General features: G+C 59.7%; 2 protein-coding genes across 4 annotated transcripts in view; both read right to left on the bottom strand.

The window, feature by feature from the left end:
- Positions 1-1,841: 1,841 nt before the first annotated feature.
- On the bottom strand, positions 1,842-14,904 carry FAAP100 (FA core complex associated protein 100). Of its 2 annotated transcripts, XM_012452738.2 has the most exons (9): positions 13,919-14,103; positions 13,681-13,805; positions 12,055-13,007; positions 11,019-11,175; positions 9,102-9,871; positions 7,971-8,107; positions 5,846-5,962; positions 3,426-3,512; positions 1,842-3,091 (listed from the first exon to the last, which is right to left on the bottom strand). In XM_012452738.2, exons 1-9 carry the CDS (start codon positions 14,081-14,083, stop codon positions 2,960-2,962), a joined length of 2,643 nt encoding a protein of 880 aa, XP_012308161.2. In that variant the 5' UTR covers positions 14,084-14,103; the 3' UTR covers positions 1,842-2,959. The 2 variants fall into 2 exon arrangements, with proteins under 2 accessions (XP_012308161.2, XP_012308162.2); XM_012452739.3 differs by lacking the exons at positions 13,681-13,805; positions 13,919-14,103 and adding an exon at positions 14,821-14,904 and having other exon boundaries at positions 1,845-3,091.
- Positions 14,905-17,830: 2,926 nt separating this feature from the next.
- The window catches only part of NPLOC4 (NPL4 homolog, ubiquitin recognition factor), a 73,039-nt gene continuing 68,496 nt past the window's right edge, over positions 17,831-22,373 (bottom strand). For both annotated transcript variants that reach the window (XM_064369276.1, XM_064369277.1), the window contains one exon: positions 17,831-20,269. In XM_064369276.1, the coding sequence (XP_064225346.1) occupies positions 20,112-20,269 (158 nt within the window). In that variant the 3' untranslated portion in view covers positions 17,831-20,111. The remainder of the gene's footprint in view (positions 20,270-22,373) is intronic.

The following is a 22,373-nucleotide window of genomic DNA, read 5'->3' as shown; positions in this document are numbered from 1 at the left end:
CTTGGCCTACCACGGCAGGAACCCCCGCTTCCATCCACATCCACAGCCTGGGGCGAGGCTGGAGGCAGAGGCCAGCCTGTGGAGGGTGGGGTAAGAGGTCCAAGAAACCCTTTCGAACAGGGAATAATGGCCGGGCCTGGAAGGGTGGACCCCACTGCTGCTGCTGAGGGAGGTGGTGCCCTGTGCAGAGACAGCTGCCAGGTGGTGCCCAGCGGGTGCCCCGGAGAGGAGGATGAGGAAGAGCTGCTCCCACCCCACGTGTGAGCTGGGCTGAGGGTCACGTAAGGCTATGGTGTCAAGCCAGGATCTAAGCTGGAGCAGGTGGAGAAACCCGGAAAGGTTGAGAGGCCGCCCCTGGCACCAGGGAAGGGCCTCACATAGGAGAGCTCGGCGACGAGGGCCCAGCTGTGCACCGAGCAGGTGAGGGCGGGAAGGCCCAGGACGGGCAGCAGGGCCGGCCACAGCATGGTCCACAGGCTCCCCGAGAAGCTGACTGAGGCCAAGCACTCCCTGAATGCCCAGTGTTGACGGCAGGTTCCCTGGAGGCATTTCGGAGCCCTGCGCACTCCAGCAGCTGCCCGCTGTGGTCCCCTTTCCTGCCTTTGTAGATTTCCTTTCTGTTGCTCGACGTGACCTGTCCTCTGGGCCCCCTCAGGGTCTATGCTACAGCTTTTTTGGGGGGACTACACGGCATCTTGAACCAGGCGCCCACACAGCAGGATGTGAGGCCGGCAGGTGGGCATGAACATTTTTCTTTTTTTTTTTTTTGAGACGGAGTTTCGCTCTTGTTACCCAGGCTGGAGTGCAATGGCGCAATCTCGGCTCACCGCAACCTCCGCCTCCTGGGTTCAGGCACTTCTCCTGCCTCAGCCTCCTGAGTAGCTGGGATTACAGGCACGCGCCACCATGCCCAGCTAATTTTTTGTATTTTTAGTAGAGAAGGGGTTTCACCATGTTGACCAGGATGGTCTTGATCTCTTGACCTCATAATCCACCTGCCTCAGCCTCCCAAAGTGCTGGGATTACAGGGCATGAACATTTTTAAACACACCAGTGCTGATGCCTCTTCAAGGGTGACCCTGGAGCATGCCCTGACAGAGGGGTTCAGGACAGCTGGGGACGCCGTCTCAGACCTGGTGGCTAGCACTGCCTTAGGTCAGGAGCCTGCAGTGCCAAGGACAGCAACCTGCACCCCAGTGTGGCTCATCCTGGTGTCTGCTCTTTCATGAGCCACAGTGGTGCCCCCACACCCCCTGCACAGCTGAGGCTGACAGGGGTGGACAGTGCCACTCTGGACAGGCGGCAGCCCCATGGAAGGCCCCTCAGGCTCCCAGCCTCCTGAGACCTGCTGGCATCCGGCTGGGGGTGGGGAGGTGAGTCCTGCAAGAGACCCAGATCTGCCAACTCTGGGATCCCTGTGGCCTGTGAAGGCGAATGAAAGGCTGGCACAGTCCCGGACAGATTCCCCCTCCCCCAGGCGGGTGGACACAGGCCCTGGACAGTCCTCTGCCCACTCATCCAGGGCCTGTTCAGGAGAACCCACGGGCTGGTCTAGCCCCTCACTCTCCCTGATACTCAGAACAAGACACGGGCACCAGCACTGGACAAAGGTCAGAGCCAGAGGCACCTGCCAGGGGTGGCAGAGGACGGCCCTGGAGCACGGCGGGATGCTAAGAGGGGCAGGCCCTCCTTAGGGGCGGCTCGCTCAGCCCCAGCTCTCCCCAGGAGCACAGACCTGGGCAGGGCCGGGTTACCAGTGTCACCAGCTGAGCCTGCTTCCTGGATGTCAGCCCTGAGGGCGACAAACCCTGACTGGCAGCACCTCATAGGCCCCTCCTACTCCTCAGAGAGGAAGGCAGGAGCCGCCAGGCAGTGCCCCAGGTCTCCGTGAAGGTGACTGGGTCACAGAGAACACTTCTTCCCTTGGAGGCGACCCCAGTGCTGGGGGCTCCAAGTAGTGCCCTAGCTCTGAAGGGACCCAGAGAGAGGGTGGGAAGGGGTTAAAAAAACCAGCAGAGGCCTGAAGTTTCACAGACAGGGTCATTTGTCACAGCAGAGAAGCGCCTCACGGCTCCCACCCACTCTCATCAGACAGTGCCTGCGGTGGGAGCGGCGCGAGCACCCACAGGAGGAAGGATGAGGTCTCCCCGCCTCCGATGAAAACGCCAGCACCAGGAGCTGGGCGGTAGCCCAGGCTGAGGGAGGAGGCTGGGGGCTGGAGCTCAGGGCACCCCCGGGCCACAGCCCCACCCTGAGTGGCCCTGAAAATAGTGCACAGTGCTGGGTGCAGCCCGGCCGGAGGTCCCTCACTGTTAAGCGTTCCGGCCACAGGCCGCCCGATGGCCCTTCCTTGTGGCTCAGAGCCACGGGCACTGGCAGGAGCTGCCTGCATGGTGCTTTGTGCTTTGGTTTCAGGGAGCACCCTCCCACCTCGGGGTCCCAGTGTGGGCAGCTGGGCAGGTGTGGACAGTGTGACAAGGGTACCATGGGTGCCTGACAGTGCCACCCAGAGGGGCAGTGGTGCTCCTGGTGAAGTGGCAGCAACAGTTACAAACCGACCCCAGTCCAAACCCCAGAAACCCTGTTTTTCCGGCGCTTGGGTCCAGAATGTCCCCATCACCTCCTGGCCCAGGGGCTGCTGCTGCGGTGGGAAGGCAGCTGGCCAGGAGGAAGGTGAGTGCGGAGGCCGCAGTCAGGAGAGGAGCCACCAGCAGAGGATGCGAAGCTGGACCCGCCAGGTTCACAGCCCGCCTCGGTAGCTCCCAGTCAGCATCTGCTTTGCATTCCACGGCCTCCAAGCACTTTCCCGTTCTCCTCCATAGGCAGGTCACACCTTCCCCGACCTTCCACAGCTCTGGCCGGGGCCCACTCAGCTTTCCTCGAAAACTACTCAGGCCCGGGGGGCTGTTACAGAGTCTGGAATCGCAGCCAGAGCCGTGGCCGGGGCAGCCCCGTGGGGTCACAGCAGGACAAGGCTGGGGTGTCGCAGCTGCCGATACACCTGCAGCAGCCTCTGGGCGGTGGCGCAAGAGCTGGCCTCGTCCTCGGTACAGAGCCGGTCGCGCAGGGTCTGCACCTCCCGCAGCAGCGTCTGCAGTGGAACAGCCTCAGCTCAGGCGCCACCTGGCCCTGGGGATGTCACTGGTGCCTCTGAGGGACCCACCACTTCAGGACCATACTTGGGAAGTGGCAGGTGGTCCGAGAAAGAACCTTCAAACATGGGACATGCAGCCTGGCCCAGACACCGGCCCTCAGGTATGATGAGGCGCAGGAAACAGCTGTGACCGTTCAACTCCGCCCCTGGCCCGTGGGAGCCACACTCGTGTGCTGTGAGGACTTCACAGACCCCAGGTGACTGGACGGGGGCCTGGTGAGGGGCGCTCCCGGCTACCCAGGTGGAGGGACGGCCTGGACCAGGTGCTCACCTCGTGGTTGGCGTGGATCTGGCGGAGATACTGCACACGCAGATCAGGAGCACTGGAGCCCTGGGCGGCCTGCTCTGTCACCATCGTCTGGGGGGACAAGGACCACGCTGGAGAGGATGTACCCTAGCACCTGCCCCCACTTCTCTTGGAGCAGGGTGACCCTCTCCCTCCCCTCTGCCCAGTTCTGCTCCCGGCCTCGCCCCCGCCCGGCACTTTGCTGTTTTCCACCCTGCTGTTCACCTCAACTTCCTGCCCTCCAGAGTGGCAGGGCAGGGCCCCTGGCCTGACAGTTTCTTGGAAATGAATTTGTTTGGTTCTTTCTTCTTCACTGCTGGGATCTTCCCTGTCCCCAAGAGCCACACGCTGTGCAGATCCATACCTGCCTACCTGCCCCCTTCTCCCATCCTGGCCTTCGGGCCACTCAGGAGCACAGACCAGCCGGGAGCTGCCTCAGTGTCTTGGGCGGAGACCCTGGCCTGGCCATTCACTCATTCCTGCAGTACAGCCCACTGTGGGCTGTGGCACCCACTCCCTGGGCTCGGACTCGAATTCTCAGATGGGACCGGGCGTGGTGGCTCACACTTGTAATCCCAGCACTTTAGGAGGCCTAGGCAGGTGGTTAACTTGAGATAAGGAGTTCGAGACCAGCCTACCAATATGGTGAAACCGCATCTCTACTAAAAATACAAAGAAATTAGCCGGATGTGGTGGTGGGAGCCTGTAATCCCAGCTACTTGGGAGGCTGAGGCAGAAGAATCCCTTCGACCTGGGAGGTGGAGGTTGCAGTGAGCAGAGATATCACCCCTGCACTCCAGCCTGGGTGATAGAATAAGACTCTGTCTCAAATAAATACACAAGTAAATAAAAATAAATTTCCAGACGAGCCTGGGCAGTGAGGCCCTGCAGACCCTAGAGTAAAACAACCCGGAAGAGACCCCACCACCCTGAGGGGCAGCACTGGCCCGCCTGGTTCCCGAAGTGCTGGCAGCTGCCGTGCGCCGGGCAGGGTCCTGAGAGCACTCCTGTGTGTGGAACGGGCGCCTGGCCGTCGGGGGACACCAAGGTCATCTGTGTCCAGGAGGCAGCGGCAGTGTGTGGTTTCCTCTGGGGTGACTCAGGCCCCCCACATTCACATGGAAGCCCTAGTGCCAGCACTCAGAACCTGGCTGCGCCTGGAAATGGGGTCTCTGCAGGTGATCAAGATGAGGTCACTGGGGTGGGTCTGACCCCACACACCTGTGTTCTTGTAAGAAGAGAGACATCTGGACACAAACCCAGGGCTGGAGCTCTGCTCTCGGCAGGGGACAGGATGTTCTTGGGGACCAGACAGCCCAGTGGACAGAGCCTCCTCTGACAGAGCACCACCCCACCAGCCTCCCAGCACTCAGGATGAGACCCCCAAGCCCAGGCAGCCCCACTGTGCTGCCGTGAGATCACTGGGGTCACGGTGCTGTGTGACATGCTCGTCAGGGTCACAGCAGTGTCACGGTGCAGGCTGCAGGGTCCTTGCACCAAACAAGATCTCCGGGTCCTGGTGCTGTGTGAAGCGGCGTGCTCACTGGGGTCGACCATCTGAGCCACCGGCCGGGGCTGGGTAGAGCCACTGCTCGCCACAGGGCCTGGTCACCAGGCATCATCACCACGGCGCCCACAGGAGTTGAGCTGGCATCAGGCCACAGGCCCTGGGTCTCAGGCTTGGGCAGGCCTGGGCATGCAGATCAATAACAAGCCTGGGTGCAGTGAGGCAGGGACCACCCCTAACAACTAACTCTGAAAACGGTTTCTAGAGTCACTGCAGACCCACTATGGGCCGCAGCTGCACTACAGTCCTAGTGGGCGGGCCTGACAGCTGCCCTGCCAGGGGCACCAGCGTAGACTTTAGCTCGGAACTTCAAGAGCTGCTTCTCAGATCTGGCACTGCTGGCCCAAGCTGGCTCTAGGCACAGCATGGAAGCAGCTATTCCTGTGCCAGGGAACCCCTGGGGCTGTGAGTGGGGCAGGCTACAAACTCCACTCTCTTGGCAAAGACGTGTAGGCTCCCAACACCTGGTTCCAGGATCCATGCCCAGGCCGCGGCCTCTCCACCAGCCTCTGCCCAGCCAGGGGAAGGGAGGAGACCTCAGGCCCACCCCACAGGTCACAAATAGAAACCCACTGGCCCGGCAGCCCTGGCAGTGCTTGGACCTGCAGGTGGCCGGGGGCGGCGGCACACGTTGGCCTCCTGAGAGGGTCTGCCCCACGACTCTCATCGCCCACAGCCCCACCGCGAACACCGCACTCAGCCGCAGAGCGGGCATGCCTCTTCCAACAGTTCCCTTGCGGGGAGCCGCAGACCCGGAAGCCAGCAGTTACAGGGTTCCATCAAGGACCTCAGTGAGCAACCCACAGACCCTAGCCTCCTTCCTGAGAAGCCCACATACCTGCATGCGCCCGATGACGGCGTGGTGCGCCCTGCACATGTCAGCCAGAGAGGAGCTTTCCACCTGAATCTCCACGGCCTGGATGGGCCCTGCTGGGCAGATGTCAGTCATGGCCACCTGCAACACATGAGCTGCCTCACCACCTGCCTATGGCACTCCCACCTGCCCTGGGGGCTCAAGGCTACATGGGACCCTCCCCAGCTGGCAGCATATGAGGCTTGGGAGGGTCCCAACCCCTGCCCTGGGCTGTCCTATACCCTGAAGGCGGGCAGAGCTCAGTACCCTGGTCTGAGTTTTTCTACCTGAAGAACCAGCCTCCAACCAATGGCAAGAACCCGCTTGTGTGCACACAGATGTGTCCAGGAAGACCCTGTCCCTCAGACCAAGGAATCCACGCAGGGCCTTGAGCCAGACTGGGGCCCACTCCAGGAGACCACTGCTGTGCTGTGGTCCACTCAGACCACTGAGGATGAGGCCAGCTCCTGCGCCTTGTGGACAGCCTACATGTAGATCCTGCCATGCCCTTGGGAGCCCAGACCCACCCCCACACTGGGCATCACAGATCACATCTGCAGCAGGGTCAGGGCACTGGCGTGGGCACCAGCAGCTGTTGGGCCTGTCTATGGGATAGCCACCTCTCCCTTAGTAAGTTTGGACTGAGCCGAGCTGGACAACAAAGAATGGCAAGAACAGGCCAAGAGCCAGGAAGCCAGGCTTATTCTCCATACCCAGCACATGAAGTGAGATGCCAGGGGCCTGGGAGCCACAGAGGACACTGTCCTCTGTGGCTCTTCCACAGGGCTATCAGCACCTACCCGCAGTGCCACCACCAGACCTAGCCTCAGGGCTGAAAGGGCTATGTAGTGGGCAGCCAAGGTACCTGAGAGCCAAGGCTTGATTCCAAGTGTAGGCACCGGGCCGGGTGTGGTGGCCCAAGCCTGTAATCCTAACACTTTGGGAGGCCGAGGAGGGCGGATCACGTGAGGTCAGGAGTTCAAGACCTGGCCAACATGGTGAAACTCCATCTTTACTAAAAATAGAAAAATTGCCGGGCGTGGTGGCTCACGCCTGTAATCCCAGCACTTTGGGAGGCCGAGGCGGGTGGATCATGAGGTCAAGAGATCGAGACCGGCCAGGCGCGGTGGCTCACGCCTGTGATCCCAGCACTTTGGGAGGCCGAGGCGGGTGGATCACGAGGTCAAGAGATTGAGACCATCCTGGTCAACATGGTGAAACCCCATCTCTACTAAAAATACAAAAAGAATTAGCTGGGCATGGTGGCGCGTGCCTGTAATCCCAGCTACTCAGGAGGCTGAGGCAGGAGAATTGCCTGAACCCAGGAGGCGGAGGTTGCGGTGAGCCGAGATCGCGCCATTGCACTCCAGCCTGGGTAACAAGAGCAAAATTCCGTCTCAAAAAAAAAAAAGAAAAAGAAAAATTAGCTGGGTGTGGTGACACGCGCCTCCAGCTACTCAGGAGGCTGAGGCAGGAGGATCACTTGAAACCAGGGAGGTGGAGGTTGCAGTGAGCTACTGAACTCCAGCCTCTGTCTCAAACAAAGAAAAACACGTGCAGACTCCGAGCCCCAGGCAGCCTTGCCCGTCTTCAGGGACACACGTGACCTGGCAACCTGGGCTGCTCTTCAAGAGCCTCTGCAGGTGGGACGTGAGGATCTGCTGGAGGTGATGTTGGCACTACAGTCACGAGTCACTGAAAGGTGTGCACGACAGGGGCCAGGGAGCAGCAGCGCCATTTGCCACTCAGCAGCTTCCACGATGGGTCCCGAGCCCTCTGGCAGTGCAGGGGGTTAGTGGGGGATTAGTGGCGGCTGCTCCAGGGGTACAGGTGTCACCCAGCAGCACTGTGGACCCCGCTATGACTTCAGTATGTGCAGGGGAAAGGGGCCCCCATCGGGGACAGGGACAGTCCTTGGGGATCTGAGCTGCAAGGCCCTCCCTGCCCGAGTGGGGTCTGCTTGGTGTGAAGGGAAAAGGTCACATCAGAGCCCTCTGGAGGGCTGGGGAAAGGCTGCTGGGCCCCCGCCCAGGGGGAGTGTTCCTCCCGCCAGGGGCCCCACTCCGAGAACCGCTGGCGCTGACACTCGTTTCCCTGAACCCCTGCTTGCCTCTCGGACGATGAGGTGAACATCAGCGCCATCAGGGGCCACTCCCTGGACGGAAGATAGTGCTCGGGCCCTTACAACATCCACAGCAGCATTCTCAGCCAGGAGCCACTGCAGGGTGGCACAGCACAGGGGCACGCCTGGAGGGGAGGCACCGGGAGAGCTCAGCCCGATCCGACCAGGCGGGGACCCGCGTGATGGCCCCAAGGTTGCCTCCCAGAGCAATCTCGGCATCCCAGCTGCTCAAAGCCCCACCCTGAGCTGCGGCGTGGCCAGCTGACCCCGAGGAAGGAAGGAGCTGCCGCCGCTCGACTTCCTCACTGAGCAAGTTCTACGACGGTGGTGGCAGTGACGACCCGTGGAAGGAGAAATCCTCACTTGGGGGGGACCTGCCGACGCTGCTGGGGGCGGATGCTAGAAGCAGGTGGCTCCACCCCGGCACCAGGCAGAAACACCCCATGGGATGGCTGCGGCTGCCCTCTCTGCACAAGCCCAAATCCAGAAACCATCCACACACCCTACTGCATCACAAGGGTGACACGTGCACCTGGAACAGAGGGCCTCACACACATGGGGGAGCAAAGGGCAGAGAGATGGGACCACACACTCCACTCTGGAGCTCACACCCATGCCTGATGAACGGTGCCAGGTTTTGGGGTGAGCACAACTGACGCCCTTCCCAGGTGCCCAAGCTGTGAAGCCCACAGTGTGGCTCCTTTGTGACTCTTCTGTATTTAGGTTATGCTTCCATATATAGGTTTAAAAAACACAATTTAAAAGAAATACACATGGTGAGAGGGCACCACGTAAGGCCAGATCCTAACAGCGGACAGGACGCAAACGAAGCTCATTTCTGAGCAGAGCTCGCTGGGCTGGGGGCCAGGCTGCCCCAGGAGCAGCTGGAAGAGGGAGGAATAGCCCATGTCCACAGGCCTGAGGTGGGCGGGGTGGAGTGGCTCACGCGGGTAATCCCAGCACTTTGGGAGGCCCAGATGGGAAGATCACTTCCCGCTGCAGTGAGCCACGATTGTACCACTGCACTCCAGCCTGGGCAACAGAGCAAGGCCCTGTCTCCTAAACAACAACAAAAAGTCCCAAGGACTTCACTGAGCAAAGCCAATCAGTGCCACTAACCTGAGTGGCCGTCCTCCAACGCAGCCCTGAGCAGCTCCGCTGACACCTTGATGGAGGCCACAGACGGGGGCAGGTACTCGGCCCGCAGGGAGGTGGGTCCTGATGGCTGGCTGCCTGACTCCCGACAAGCTTCCAGAAAAGTGGCCACAGGGTCACTCGGCGGGCCGAGCAAGGAGGGGGCCCGTGTGTGTGGCGGGGCCAGGCCAGGGAAGCGCAGGCATTGCAGCATGTCCACTGTGTACCTGCTCAGGGGCAGGCAGACACCCTCTTGCTCGGGCAGCACGTCGGAGGAGCACTCATCTAAAAAGGGGTCCTCAGAGTCCGAAGGGGCCAGGGCCCCGCCCACCACCTCCCTGAGGCTGTAGAAGAGTGTGCAGGATACGGTCACGGGCAGGTCGAGCCCACCATCCTCACCAGGGCCCAGGGGTAGCGTCACCTCCCGCCGAGTGCCGGGGCCAAGCCGGTCCACGGGGATGGTGTAGGTGATGGCCGAGCAGGCCGAGTCCAGGTCGAGGGCACGGGAGCTGGTGAGCACCTGGATGCACAGGGTCCACCCCTGGTCCAGGCTGAAGTCGCTGCGGTTCTCCAGCACACAGGTGGCCATCAGCACGTCCTGTGTCTGCAGGCGGCTCCAGGCGGTGCTGGTGGTGCAGGAGATGGGCCTGGGACCCGCACCGCTCGACAGCAGCGCACAGCTCACGTTCATGGCCTCGTTGAGGCTTGTCAGGGCCTTGTTCCGCTGGTCGACCGCTTTCTTCAGAAAAGACACTCTGCGAAGGATAGACACGACCCCCAAGAGAGGGGGGACGCCCACAGCACCGGGTGCTACGTCTCAACTCAGGCCTGGTAAGCACTGAATGTGGTGGGGGTGGAGCCACGCCAGAGTGACCCCGCCCCAGGAGCCTGCCTCTGCTGGTCCCACCCACACAGATCCTCTCTGGAAGCCACCTCCAGCCATCTGACCAGACCTCTCCTCTTGGGCCACAGGAGGAAAGGGGACAGAAGATGGAGCTGGAGCTGGTGCTAGCGGGGGCCTAGGCTAACTGCCAGGTGCCAGCTCGCCACCCACGTCTGGGCCACGCAGGGGCCAGGTGGAATGTTGCCCTCGGCTCCCCCAGATGTTCCTAGCGGGCCTCTTTTCTCCCTCGTGGGCTTCACAGCGATAGGCAGAGGGGTGGCAGGCACCACAGAAACAGCCCTGAACCACAGGGACGTGGAGGGGCAGGCCCTCGCTCTTGTGCCCCAGTGGTCATGCGAGGGGTGCAGGGACGCTGCGCACTCCGTGTTCTCTCTGAACATCCCAAGGCCGGCGCTGCGGGAGGAAAAGCATGCTGGTCCTGCGCTGAGAACAGGAAGGGTGAGGACTCAGCAGGGGATGTCTCCTGTGCCCCACTAGGGAGAAAGTGTGGGGTGCTGGGGGGTGGTACCAGCTCATCTTCCAGAGGCAGGCAGCTGGGCAGCCTGTCATCAAGCAGTGTCCTCTTAAGAGGACAAATAATGGCAGGGCATGGGGGCTCGCCTGTAATCCCAGCACTTTGAGAGGCCAAGGCAGGTGAATCACTTGAACCCAGGAGTTCGAGACCAGCTTGGGCAACGTGGTGAAACTCCATTTCTACTAAAAATACAAAAATTAGCCAGGCGTGGTGGCAGGCGCCTGTAATCCCAACTACTTGGGTGGCTGAGGCAGGAGAATTGCTTGAACCCTGGAGGAGGACGTTACAATGAACGGTGATTGCACCACCGCACTGCAGCCTGAGTGACAAAATGAGACTCCCTCTCAAAAGAAGAGGCCAAGAAATGGCCTGGCCTGGTCCATTGGCACCCGAGGACTCCCAGACCCAGGACGACCCCGTACAGGGACACGACCTCCCGAGGATGCTGCACCAGCCTCTGCCCGGCCCGAGCCCGGCTGCTCACCTCTCAGAGATGTTGCCTATTCCAGACAGCAGCTCCTTAATCTTCCGGCCTGCACTCTCCGCGGTCATCCTGGCTGAGCCAGGCATCTCTGATTCCAGGTCCAGGGTGCAGGTCAGCAGGCGGCCTTTGGCAGACAGGGCCAGGAGCTCAGTGCCACCTGGTGACGGATACACATGGAGCCTGGTCGGCAGGCTGGGGGGGCAAGCATGTGACACTCAGTGGTTTCCCTGGGCTCCAGGACAGAAGTTGGCAGAAGGCCAAGGCCAGTGTCCAGTGAGGAAGAGAAAGTCTCGAGATAGACACAGGCGCTGTCCGCACGCTGGGCTTCGGTCGGTGGCCCCGAGCCTCCCCATCTCTGACCCCATCTGCAGCCGCCTCTTCCGCAGTGGAGAGTCTGGCTTTTCCCTTCGAAGCCCTTCTCTCCTACTGTGTATTTTCCATGGCGAAATTTTTTAGCATGCTCACGAGTACACTCAGGAAAAAATGCACTGGTGGGCTAGGGAGTGGCTCTATTCCTTTCACCCCAGCATTGGGCACACAGGTAAAACCCTCTCTGCCTTTTTCTGTGGAAAACCCAGAACTCGAGCCCTATGACGCTATCCGCCTTCGATCCAGAGCAGACTCACAGGCAGGCCACACTGTGACACGGGCAGGCGTGTGCAGCCTGTGGAAGAAGGGCAGGTCCAGAACAGACCTCCCTCAGCTGCTCACCACACAGGACCTGCTGAGGAGGTGCGTGTGGCGGACCCCAAGATTCAGTTTCCTCTGAGTCCGCAGCCAGCTAGCAGCGCACTCAGCCCCTACCAGGCAGAGGGCCACACCCTAGATCCCCCAAAGGCAGAGCAACACGCAGACCCACCACCAGCCCCTGCCTGACCCAGAGACAAGAAGGGAGTTAACCACTAGGCTGTGCCAGCATCCGTCAGCCTTGCAAAAGAACAAGCCCAGGAGAGGGAGGTGGCCTGATGGCAGAAGACAGTCAAAAAGGAGGCTCCACCCTGGACTCCCCTCTTTCATTTCAGACAGCCGCTCGTACCTCCCTGCATCCTGGGAGACACGGACAGTGAGACGACGCTGCAGATGTTCAGACTGGCTGGACGCAGCACGGAGGGCAGGCCTCCTGGGCCTTCATCGGGCTGCTCAGCACTCAGCAGGGTGCTTCCCCGAGACGGATCCACCACATAGAGGTCAGAAGGGGTGCTGTGGTACACGAGGCCACCCCCGCCACAGGCAGCGCAGAGCACAGGGCCTGGGAGGCGGTACTCCCGCAGCTCAGGCACCAGCTTCCCGGACTCTTCCCAGCGGGCCTTGATGGCCAGCATCCGGCCCAGGTGACCAAGGGCCACCAGGCAGTCAGAGTGCACATCCTCGTCAGGCAGCAAATTCTCTGCAGCTTCTGCAGCCTGTGGCTCTGTCTTCAGGGCCCCTATGAAGATGACAGGCTCCTCCAGGTGATGGAGGATCTTGACAAGGCCATTTGGGTCACCAGGGGCTGAGCTGGAGGTGACCAGGGCCTTCAGGATCACACAGCAGAGCTGCCCATCAGGGAGACCACAGAGGACCACAGGTGACTGCAGGAGGGTGGCATCGGCTCCAAAGAGGAGACCAAAGAGGGCGTCCTCCAGTGAGAAGCCCCCGGAGCCCCCAAGGTCATGTGGGACCCTGGAGCCTGATGGTGACACACAGCACAGCACTGGGAGGAACTGGGGGGCTGCAGGCTTTCCTGGGACCCCGGCTGGCGGGGTGTAGGTGGACAGCTCCACCTCACCCATCTGGCCTTCTGGCCGGGGGTCCTCCCCTGGAGAGGGCCGCTCAAACAGCTGCATCTTCCACCGGGCAGGGCCCTGCACCAGGGTGACCAGCACACTGTCCAGGACGGTGAATGCGCACAGTGCAGCATCGGGAAGGACGCAGGCATCGGGGTCCACAGGGATCACAGGGCAAGTCTGGTCACTGTCCTCACTGTCCCTGTCATCCTGGCTCGTAGACCTTCGAGAACAAAGAACACACTGGTCAGGCCTGGTCAGGGTGGGATTCCCAGGTTCTCTTCACAATAACCTGGCATGGAGCAGGCTGCCTCATAGGTCCCCTCAGTGACCCTCAAGGCTGCTCAGCAGTCCATCTGCCACACGGCCTCCCACCTTCCCCAGGGACTCCGCTGGTACACAGAGGACACGAAGTACCCAGAAAGCACCCAGGCATCCAACGGAATGAAGTACAAGCAGCAGCAACGCATCCAAAACCAGCCCGAACCGGCACCCTCAGCACAGAACCGTCCGGCCTGCGCCCGGGCTGCCCCCTCTACCGCCCGGGCTGCGCTCAGCAGCTGCAGGCTCTGCGCCGAGCTCTCTTCCTTCCCACCCAGAGGGTCTCCACTCATCAGCGACTCGAGGTCACGGCGCTTTTGCCTTCTCCTCCCTCTAATAAAGACGCGGCCTCGGGGGCGTGTCTCACCAGACGGCGCCCGGCCACCGGGGCCCAAAGGATCTGGCGCCCCACCGCGGGCGAACCATCCGAACCCCGCTAACTAAGGGCTGTGAGACACTTCCAGAAAGAGTGCTGGGGGCAGGGGCTCCACACGTGGGTAGGGATGGCGGCCAAGGCTTCAGAGCGGCAGCCCGGGGGCGGCGGGCGCGTGCGGGAGGCCGCGGCCCGCCCTCACCTGCTCCTGCCCGGGCGGTCCAGCGACAGGCAGTAAAGGCCCCTCCGCGCGCACAGCGCGTACAGCAGCCTGCGCGGCGCCAGCAGCTCCAGGTGCCACACCTGGTCGGGGAACCGGAACGCCGCCTGCGGACCGGGGCGCACGTCAGGCCGACGGGACGCGCGGGCCCGCGGTCTTCATTTTCACGCGAACCGCCGCCCCCGCCCGGCCCCTCCCGTCCCCGCGGGCCGGCGCTCACGGTCAGCAGCCCGCCCTCCTGGTCGTACACGTAGACGAACTCCCTCCCGGTGGACAGGAAGACCTCCGCCCCGTGGCACAGCACGCGGGACTTGCTCGCCGCCAGGCCCCCGGGAGGGCAGCAAAAGCCCGCCAGGTAGCGGACCCGCGGCGCGGCGCTGGCCATCGTGCGCGCGGGCCGGTCAGGCTGAGGAGCCCGGGCGGCACGGCGGCGGCTCCGCCTCGGAGCGCTTTACGGCAGCCCGCTGTGCGGCGCGACCTCCGCCGTAAAGTGGTCCGCGGGGCCGGGGGCGGGCCGCAGTGGCCGCGCCGCTGGGACTCGCCAGGGGGCGGCGGCCGCTGGGCGCGGGAGGCAGGGGATCCTTCCCAGAGGCTGCGGCACCGTGCGTCGGGGTCGATCCGGCCGGGCCGGTGGACGCCCTCGGTGGCTCCATGGCCCCGGCTGCTGCACGGGTTCCCCAGGGTGGGGAAACGGGGCCTGGCCGAGCAGAGGTTGCTCTTGGGCGGGGCTAGATCCCGCTCCATTCGGGCGTCTCCCGGGAGCAGGGCTCCGCTCCTCGGGCTTTTGCGTCAACCCCTGGATTCTCTCGGAGAGCAGCTGGATCCTGCCGGAGCGCACTCCACCGGGGAACGGGGTGGGGCAGCGCCGGCTCTTGTCACGCTAGGGATGCCGCGAGCCGCCCCCGGCCGCCCCCACGTTCATGGCCAAGCGGTGTGAGCCAGTTTAGGTGGAAGTGCGTCTCTCCCTCCGTGGCTGAACACGTGGGGACAGCGAATACACCAATGGGGTTTCTGGGTTGGGGGCACAGGACAACAAAGAAAATGACTGTGAGCCAGAGCAAGACACCTCCACCCTCTCCCTCCTGGGCAGCTCTCCATTTCCTCCAGGAGACAGGTACTGACCAGACGACGTCCATGGAGGGGCCTGCAGCACGCACACCTCCACGCCCGGAAGAGAGCAAACCAGGCACACCATTCACAAGTAAAAGACCAAGGAACCCCGCCCCTGGCCCACCTCCTTCCGTTTAAAAAGCCAATCTGAAAAGCGCCAAGGCCAGACACCCTTGAGGGAGACTCTAGGGGCGGGGCTGCAAAACTGGGTTCGGAAGTTATGCAGACATCGTGAAGTCCGGGTGCAGCAGCCGGAGCACAAGGCACCACGTGTAAACGTCCTTACCCCTCCTCTTCGTGGTTGGGGTGGGGACTGACCCTAAGGCAACAGGCGTATCTGATTCTGGGTGTTGGGTTAGACAGATTCAAGTGTGGTACTTGGACTCAGTTTCTTGCTCCTCTCTTTGATGCTGGGGGCTGGGGAGAGGAGGGCCAGGGGCAGCCCACTTGGCCTTCAGAGTCAGGAAGTGCAAATTCCCCCGTCCTTGTGAATTTCCCTGGCAGAGATTCTCCGCTGGTCTTCTGACCGATAGTTTTCACTCTCTGAAGCCTGTGAGTCATTCGCTCACATACGCCAACTCCCACCCAGTCCTCCCAGGCCATCGCTTCCATACGGAACGAAATATGCCAAGACTGTCCTAGAGGAAATGATCACGATCACGTGGAGGAGGAAGCGGAGGCGGGAGGAGGCCCGCTAAACCAGCAGCCTCAACCTGCAGTTTACTCCGCTTCCCACTCCATTCTGTTCCGGTGGCTGGCAGGCTCTTGACCCCACGCCAAGCCCAGCTTCTCTCTGCAACAAGATTTATGATCAACAGTCACGTGGGGGGACCTCAAGCATGGATCCCAGAGGAAACGGGGTGAGTTAGACACCAGGAAAGGACTCAAGGGCGGCTCTCCATCAGCTACTGGGACTTATGTTTGGCGAAGGGTGACAGGCTGAGGCAGCCTCTCTCTGTGGGTGTGAAAAGTGCACACACTCCTATCGGAAGACTTTGAGACAGCAGAGCGGACCGCTGGACACTGCATTTCTATGTCCAACTTGGAGGTGCCTCTCCCTAAGGACAAATTATACGAAGGAGTCTTAATAATTTAGAGTCAGACTGAGGGGAGAGAAACCACGAAACTTCAGCCTGTGCTGAGGGTGAGGAAGGCCCACTTGAGGGACCTTTCCCCAGAGCAGCACAGCCCAGTGACAGCAGATCAGGAAGGTGGGGTGAGGATCCGCCTTCTTTTTTTTGAAACAGGGTCTCACTCTGTCCCTGAGGTTAGAGTATAGTGGCGCAATCTCGGCTCACTGCAGCCTCAACACCCCAGTCTCAAGCCAACCTCCTGCCTTAGCCTCCCTAGTAGCTGGGACTATAGGCGCACAGTACCACGCCAGACTAATTTTTGTATTTTTAAACAGAGACAGGGTTTTGCCATGTTGCACAGGCTGGTCTTGTACCCTGGGCCTGAGTTCTGTTTCTAAGCAGTACAGTTTGCTTGATTTTGTGGGGGATTCGCATTGAGAACCATTTTTTTAAAAAAAATTGTTTTTTGAGATAAAGAGTCTCACTCCGTTGTCCAAGCTGGAGTGCAGTGGCATGATCTTGGCTCACTGCAGCCTCCGCCTCCTGGGTTCAAGCAGTTCTGCCTTGGCCTCCCAAGTCGCTGGGATGACAGTTGCACGCGCACCACCCCACCTTAATTTTTTGTATTTTTAGTGGAGATGGGGTTTCACCATGTTGACCAGACTGGTCTTGAACTCCTGACCCTAAATCATCTGTCAGACTTGGCCTCCCAGTGTTGGGATTACAGATTACAGGCGTGAGCCACCGTGCCACCCACCTTTTTTTTTTTTTTTTTTTTTGAGACAGTCTTGCTGTGTCACCCAGGCTGGAGTGTGCAGTGGTGCAATATCGGCTCACTGTAACCTCTGGCCTCCCAGGTTCAAGTGATCCTCCTGCCTGGGCCTCCCAAGTAGCTAGGATTACAAGTGTGCACCACCATGCCTAGCTAGTTTTTGTGTTTTTAGTAGAGACAGCGTTTCACCATGTTGGCCAGAACTCCTGACCTCAGGTGATCCATCTGCCTCAGCCTCCCAAAGTTCTGGGATTACAGGTGTGAGCCACTATGTCTGGCTTTTATCTTTACATAATCCAGAGAGGATGAAAGCTCCAAGGACGTTCACTACCTCTCACATAAGCGTGCCATGAATCTTATGTGAGGTAAGAGTCTTAAATTTGAGATAGTCTCACTCCATGGCCCAGGCTGGCGTTGTGATCACAGCTCACTGCAGCCTCAACCTCCTGGGCTCAAGCGATCCTAGGAGCTGTGGGTAATCAAGTTAATTGCAGTGTTGAAGGTGCAGGACTGGAGGCTGGGTGCTGGGGCCCACCCTTTCACTCCTGGCATCCAGAAGCCAGGCCGCCTTGGTAACTGCCCTGTGGCTGCTTCACCCCAGGAACCCCTTCAGATGTTAGTTGGGGTTTTTGTTTATTAGTAACTGCTCAAGGCAGCAATCACTGGCCACAGGACAAAGTGGTGCTGAACAGTGGATGCAAGGGCTCCTACCTGAGGGTCAGAGGGAGCTTGTTCTAGAACTTTGTTCAGTCACAGGGAAAGACAGCTCAAGCGCAGGCAGCATGTCAGCCTCCAGACCTCACTCCTTGCTGCCCCCTGTGCAGTCTGGGCTTTGTCCTTCACCTGCTGTTTCGCCACGTGCACCTGTCGACAAAGCAGTAACTCTGGAGCAGCCACAGGGCTGACAGGTGGGGCAGAAGCAGAAGAGGGACCCAAGGGCGGCCATGCTGTCCAACACTGATACAATCTCCTCCTCCTCCTCATGGACAAGCCAAGGTGGGGAGGGACAGGCTGGGGAAGGAGGGTCCCCTCCTGTAACGGTCCATACTGTTATAAAGACCCTGTCTTCCCATCAGCGGAAGACAGTGGTATCTTGGGGACAAGTTATCAAACCCCCACACTGAGCAGATGCCAGACAACAGTTCAGTGCACAGGAAGGACACACCGGGAGCAGGCAGTTGCTTCAGGCGCTTTTATTAGGTTCCACTGCAGGGCTGCGGTCAATGTAATGCGAATCCAAGCCCAGTGATGCACACCTATAAGCCAAAACAGAGCCGAAGCAGGAGCACCTGTGTCTCAGGAGCAGCCTGGTTGGAGGTGGCCAGGGCCAGGAGCCTGGCAGCCCCACCTGGGCAGGTGCGCACCCAGTCACCCCCACTGGGTTATGCTGCTGGTAGCATAAGAGGGTGTGTCCATACCAAGGGCAGGTGAGGAGGCAAGGTGGGGCTGAGACCGCCCTCCCACAAGAGAAGGTGGCTGAGCCTCCCAGGGCCTGGACTTTCACAGCAGGGCTCACCCCGAAGCCTGTAGGCTTAGCTCTGACTCTCTTTGGACAATAAAATAAAGTGCATTACTGAACAAAGAGTAACTCAAAACCAGAAGCAGACAAACCGCCAACTCTTTTTCTTTAGCTAAAAGACAAAAGAAAACATGAATGATGTAGATGCCAGAACTTGAGAGTAAGGGAAATGCTGGTGAAGGTGAAAAGGAAGCTGGGATAGCGTGGCAGAGGATGAGCGAGTGGGAAAGGAACCGGTGATGTGGCGAGGTCTCTAGACGTCCATGCTGTCCAGCCCCTGCCCAGTGATGGGGAAGGCCTTGGACTCACAGGGAAGCAACACAGGAAGCCTTGGCCACCTAGCTCACAGCTGATCTCAGGGAACCAGAGGAGACAGCAGAGGACAAAACTCTAGCCGTGACAGCTGTGAGGAGGGAGAGCAGACAGCCCGCAGCAGTCCGCTTCAGCCCAGCTCCTCTCCACCCCTCCTAACCCTCCAGGACAGCTCTGCCATGACCATATCCAACCCAACTGGCCCCTGGTCCCAAGAGCAGATGAGCTGCCTAGGCCTTCTACTTGGTGTCCCATGCCAGGCAGACCTGGAGGCACCAGCCACAGCCCTGGCCACGTGAGAAGCCAATAGGCAAGTGTTTTCTGTCCACAGTGCTGAGAATGAGGGAGGGTCACATGGGCTTACCCCCCAGGGTGGACACAGAAGTCCCTAAGCACAGTCTGTAGCTGGGCCGGCCTCTCCCATGGGTGCAGTGCAGCCCAGATGTGGCCATCATTAAGGCAAAGCAGCATCAAGATGCCCCCAGCTCCCCGGGTGAGAGCCGTGCCCTGGCCCTGCCACAGAGGAAACCAGAGCCCACAGAGCACACACGCAGGAACCCACCAGGTGCTGTTCCAGATTGCCCAGAATCCTCCATCGGTACACTATCAACTGCCCATTGCCCCAGAGAGGTCACAAATGGCCCTCACAAGAGGCAAAGCTCCTAATGCCCTCAGCCAGGCGGTGCAGTCGGGTGAAGCAGCATGTTGGGGAGGGCCGGAGGATCGGTGCGGCAACCCAGCTCTCCCGCCCAGGCCGTTGCAGGGCAGCCTCAGGGCAGGCCCGTCACTGCCCCTGCTCAGCCTGCAGTGTCTGCAGCTGCTGCGGCTGTGTGGCTTGGTAGAAAAGTCTCAGGCACTGAGGTTTACTTCAAGGGAGAACTGCCTGGTGCCCCTGTCCACACTCACCACCCTGGACACACCCTTGGGGGCTTCACTAAAGGAGGGAAGGATATGGAAACTAGACTCTCTCACTCCCCTTTTGTGCAGTTTTTATCTTAAAAAAATAAATAAAAGTGTTCTGGGCAGGAATTACTGATAACTCTTATTATAACCAATGCAGACTTTAAAATCCCACCTGGATGTTGGCAAGAAGAGGAGGGCAGGCGGCAGACCGACCTGCAGAGGGGAACTGCATCCAGGCCACCGCGTCCCCGCCAGACACCAGCTGCCGAAGAGGAGACTGACCCTCACAGGCAGAGTGTCCACCACCAAGCAGTCAGACACGGGAACCAAGAACTCCCAACCAGAAAAACGCGGGGGCGGGGAGGTCAAATGAAAAGCATGGAAAAGAAGGAAAAGGCGGCGGCCCCGCCCTGTGCTCCCAACTCCAGGGGCCGTGTAGAGGTGAGCGGTCCTTCCAACAGTGGGGGGCTTGTCAATGGGGCTAGGCGTGTGTGGCCGCTCTGTTTCCAGTCTGGAGATGCATTCAGACTACAGTGCTGGCGCCTGCTCTCCAGTAAGGAACGTGCTGAGAAGCTTCAGTGGGTCAGGGAACCCAGGGCAGCCAGCCCCCTGCCCCTCCAGGACTGCCCACTTCGGGGCAGTTACAGGGAACACACTGAGCAATACTTGTGGCTTCAGGAAGGGTTGGGCTGGGCCCGGTACCACCCAGCAGAGGGCTGGCGCCCTAGGTCCTGGGGAGGCTGCACATCTCGCAGTGGCCTGTGCCTGGCTGGTTCATGAAGGTGCAATGCTGACAGGCCCACATGGCCGCAGTGGCCGTGTGTGTGGAGCCCCCGACAGCTCCGTACTCCTGGAGGCCTGGGAGCTGCACGCCAACTGTGCCTGCAGGGAGGGAGAGACACAAGCACTCATCATTTCTGGCCAGCCAGAGACCTCCAGAGTGTGGGCAGGGGTCAGAGGCAGGCAGCTGCAAGCTCCCTGGCCCCTACCCCCACCCCATGCTGCCCCACAGCACTCCCACCACAGCCATGCTTTGAAGGGTTTAACAGCCTCACTGCCTGGCTGCCTTGGTAGTTGCAACAGGCTCAGAGAAACGCCTCCTGCACCACGGGGAGTGGCAGGGAGCCTGAGCCTGCTGATTCCTTTTTGTTGCAGAGGTTGCTTCTCTGTGTGGACATCCTAACTCCCTGGGGGATGTGCATTTGGGTTGTTTCCAGTTTTTGTTTCTGTTTGTTTTTTGAGATAGGGTCTCACTGTATTGCCTAGGCTGGAATACAGTGGTGTGATCTTGGTTCACAGCAACCGCCGCCTCCCAGGTTCAACCAGTTCTCCTGCATCAGCCTCCCGAGTAGCTGGGACTGAGCCACAATGCCTGGCTAATTTTTTTTTTTTTTTTGAGACGGAGTTTCACTCGTTATCCAGGCTGGAGTGCAATGGCGCGATCTCGGCTCACCGCAACCTCCGCCTCCTGGGTTCAGGCAATTCTCCTGCCTCAGCCTCCCGAGTAGCTGGGATTACAGGCACGCGCCACCATGCCCAGCTAATTTTTTGTATTAGTAGAGACGGGGTTTCACCATGTTGACCAGGATGGTCTCAATCTCTTGACCTCGTGATCCACCCGCCTCGGCCTCCCAAAGTGCTGGGATTACAGGCTTGAGCCACCGTGCCCGGCCTGCCTGGCTAATTTTATGTATTTTTAGTAGAGATGGGGTTTTGCCATGTTCGAGACCAGGCTAGTCTTGACCTCCTGACCTCTGGTGATCCGCCTGCCTTGGCCTCGCAAAGTGCTAGGATTACAGGTGTGAGCCACCAAGCCCAGCCTCCAGTTTTGAGCTAATACGAACAAAGCTGCCAGCAACATTCTTGTAGAATTTCTTTGTGGACCTGTGTGTTTATTTCTCTTGGATAAAAACATAAGAGTGAGGTTGGGTGCAATGGCTCCTGCCTATAATCCCAGCACTTTGAAAGGCCAAGGTGGGCAGATCACTTGAGGTCAGGAGGTCAAGACCAGCCTAGCCAACATGGCAAAACCCAGTCTCCACTAAAAATACAAAAATTAGCCAGGCATGGTGGTATGCACCTGCAGTCCCAGCTACTCAGGAGGCTGAGTCAGGAGAATCCCCTTGAACCTGGGAGGTAGAGACTGCAGTGAGCCAAGACCGTGCCACTTCACTCCAGCCTAGACGACAGAGCAAGACTCCATCTCAAAAACAAAAAACAAGACTGGGTGCAGTGGCTCACACCTATAATCCCAGCACATTGGAAGGCCAAGGCAGGCAGATCACCTGAGGTCAGTTCAAGACCAGCTTGGCCAACATGGTGAAACCTTGTCTCTACTGATAAAAAAAAAGATTAGCTGGAAGTGGTGGCGCGCACCTGTAATCCCAGGAGACTGAGGCATGAGAATTGCTTGAACGTGGGAGACGCAAGTTGCAGTGAGCCTCGATCGTGCCACTGCACTCCAGCCTGGGCGACAGAGTGAGAGTCTATCTCAAAAAATCAAACAAAAAACCACCTAGGAATGAGTCTGCTGGCCCACAGAGTAATGAATTGTGTACGGCACTTTCTAAGACCCTGACCCACAGTTCTCTGGAGGGGCAGCATGTTTTTGCCTCTCACAGGGTGAGAGGGTTCCAGCTGCTTCACGTCTTCACACACACTTGACACTGTTGCGTTTTTTTTTTCATTTCGGCCACACCAATGAATGTGTAATGGTTTCTCTTAAGTTTGCATTTTCCTGATGATGAATCGACTGTTCCTGCATCTCCTTTTGTTTTTTATTTTTTGACAGAGTCTCATTCTGTTGCCCAGACTGGAGTGCTGTGGCGCTATCTTGGCTCACTACAACCTCTGCCTCCCGGGTTCAAACGATCCTCCCGCTTCAGCCTCCCGAGTAGCTGGGACTACAGGTGTGCGCCACCATGCCTGGCTAATTTTTGTATTTTTAGTTGAGACGGGGTTTCACCATGTTGGCCAGGCTGGTCTT

Source organism: Aotus nancymaae, unplaced genomic scaffold, assembly GCF_030222135.1.
Source record: "Aotus nancymaae isolate 86718 unplaced genomic scaffold, 86718_ANA_hifiasm-v0.15.2.pri h1tg000089l, whole genome shotgun sequence".
In the NCBI taxonomy this organism is placed as follows: Eukaryota; Metazoa; Chordata; class Mammalia; order Primates; family Aotidae; genus Aotus; species Aotus nancymaae.
This window is presented reverse-complemented; position numbering and strand designations above follow the sequence as displayed.

What these genes read in the sequence shown, in the direction of transcription:
- FAAP100 (XM_012452738.2), bottom strand. Translation starts at nt 14,083, where the DNA reads ATGGCCAGCGCCGCGCCGCGGGTCCGCTACCTGGCGGGCTTTTGCTGC. An exon ending in CCGTCATCGGGCGCATGCAG is followed by an intron (nt 3,513 to 5,845) that starts GTATGTGGGCTT and finishes TTGTCCCCCCAG; the next exon opens with ACGATGGTGACAGAGCAGGC. An exon ending in AGATCCACGCCAACCACGAG is followed by an intron (nt 3,092 to 3,425) that starts GTGAGCACCTGG and finishes GTTCCACTGCAG; the next exon opens with ACGCTGCTGCGGGAGGTGCA.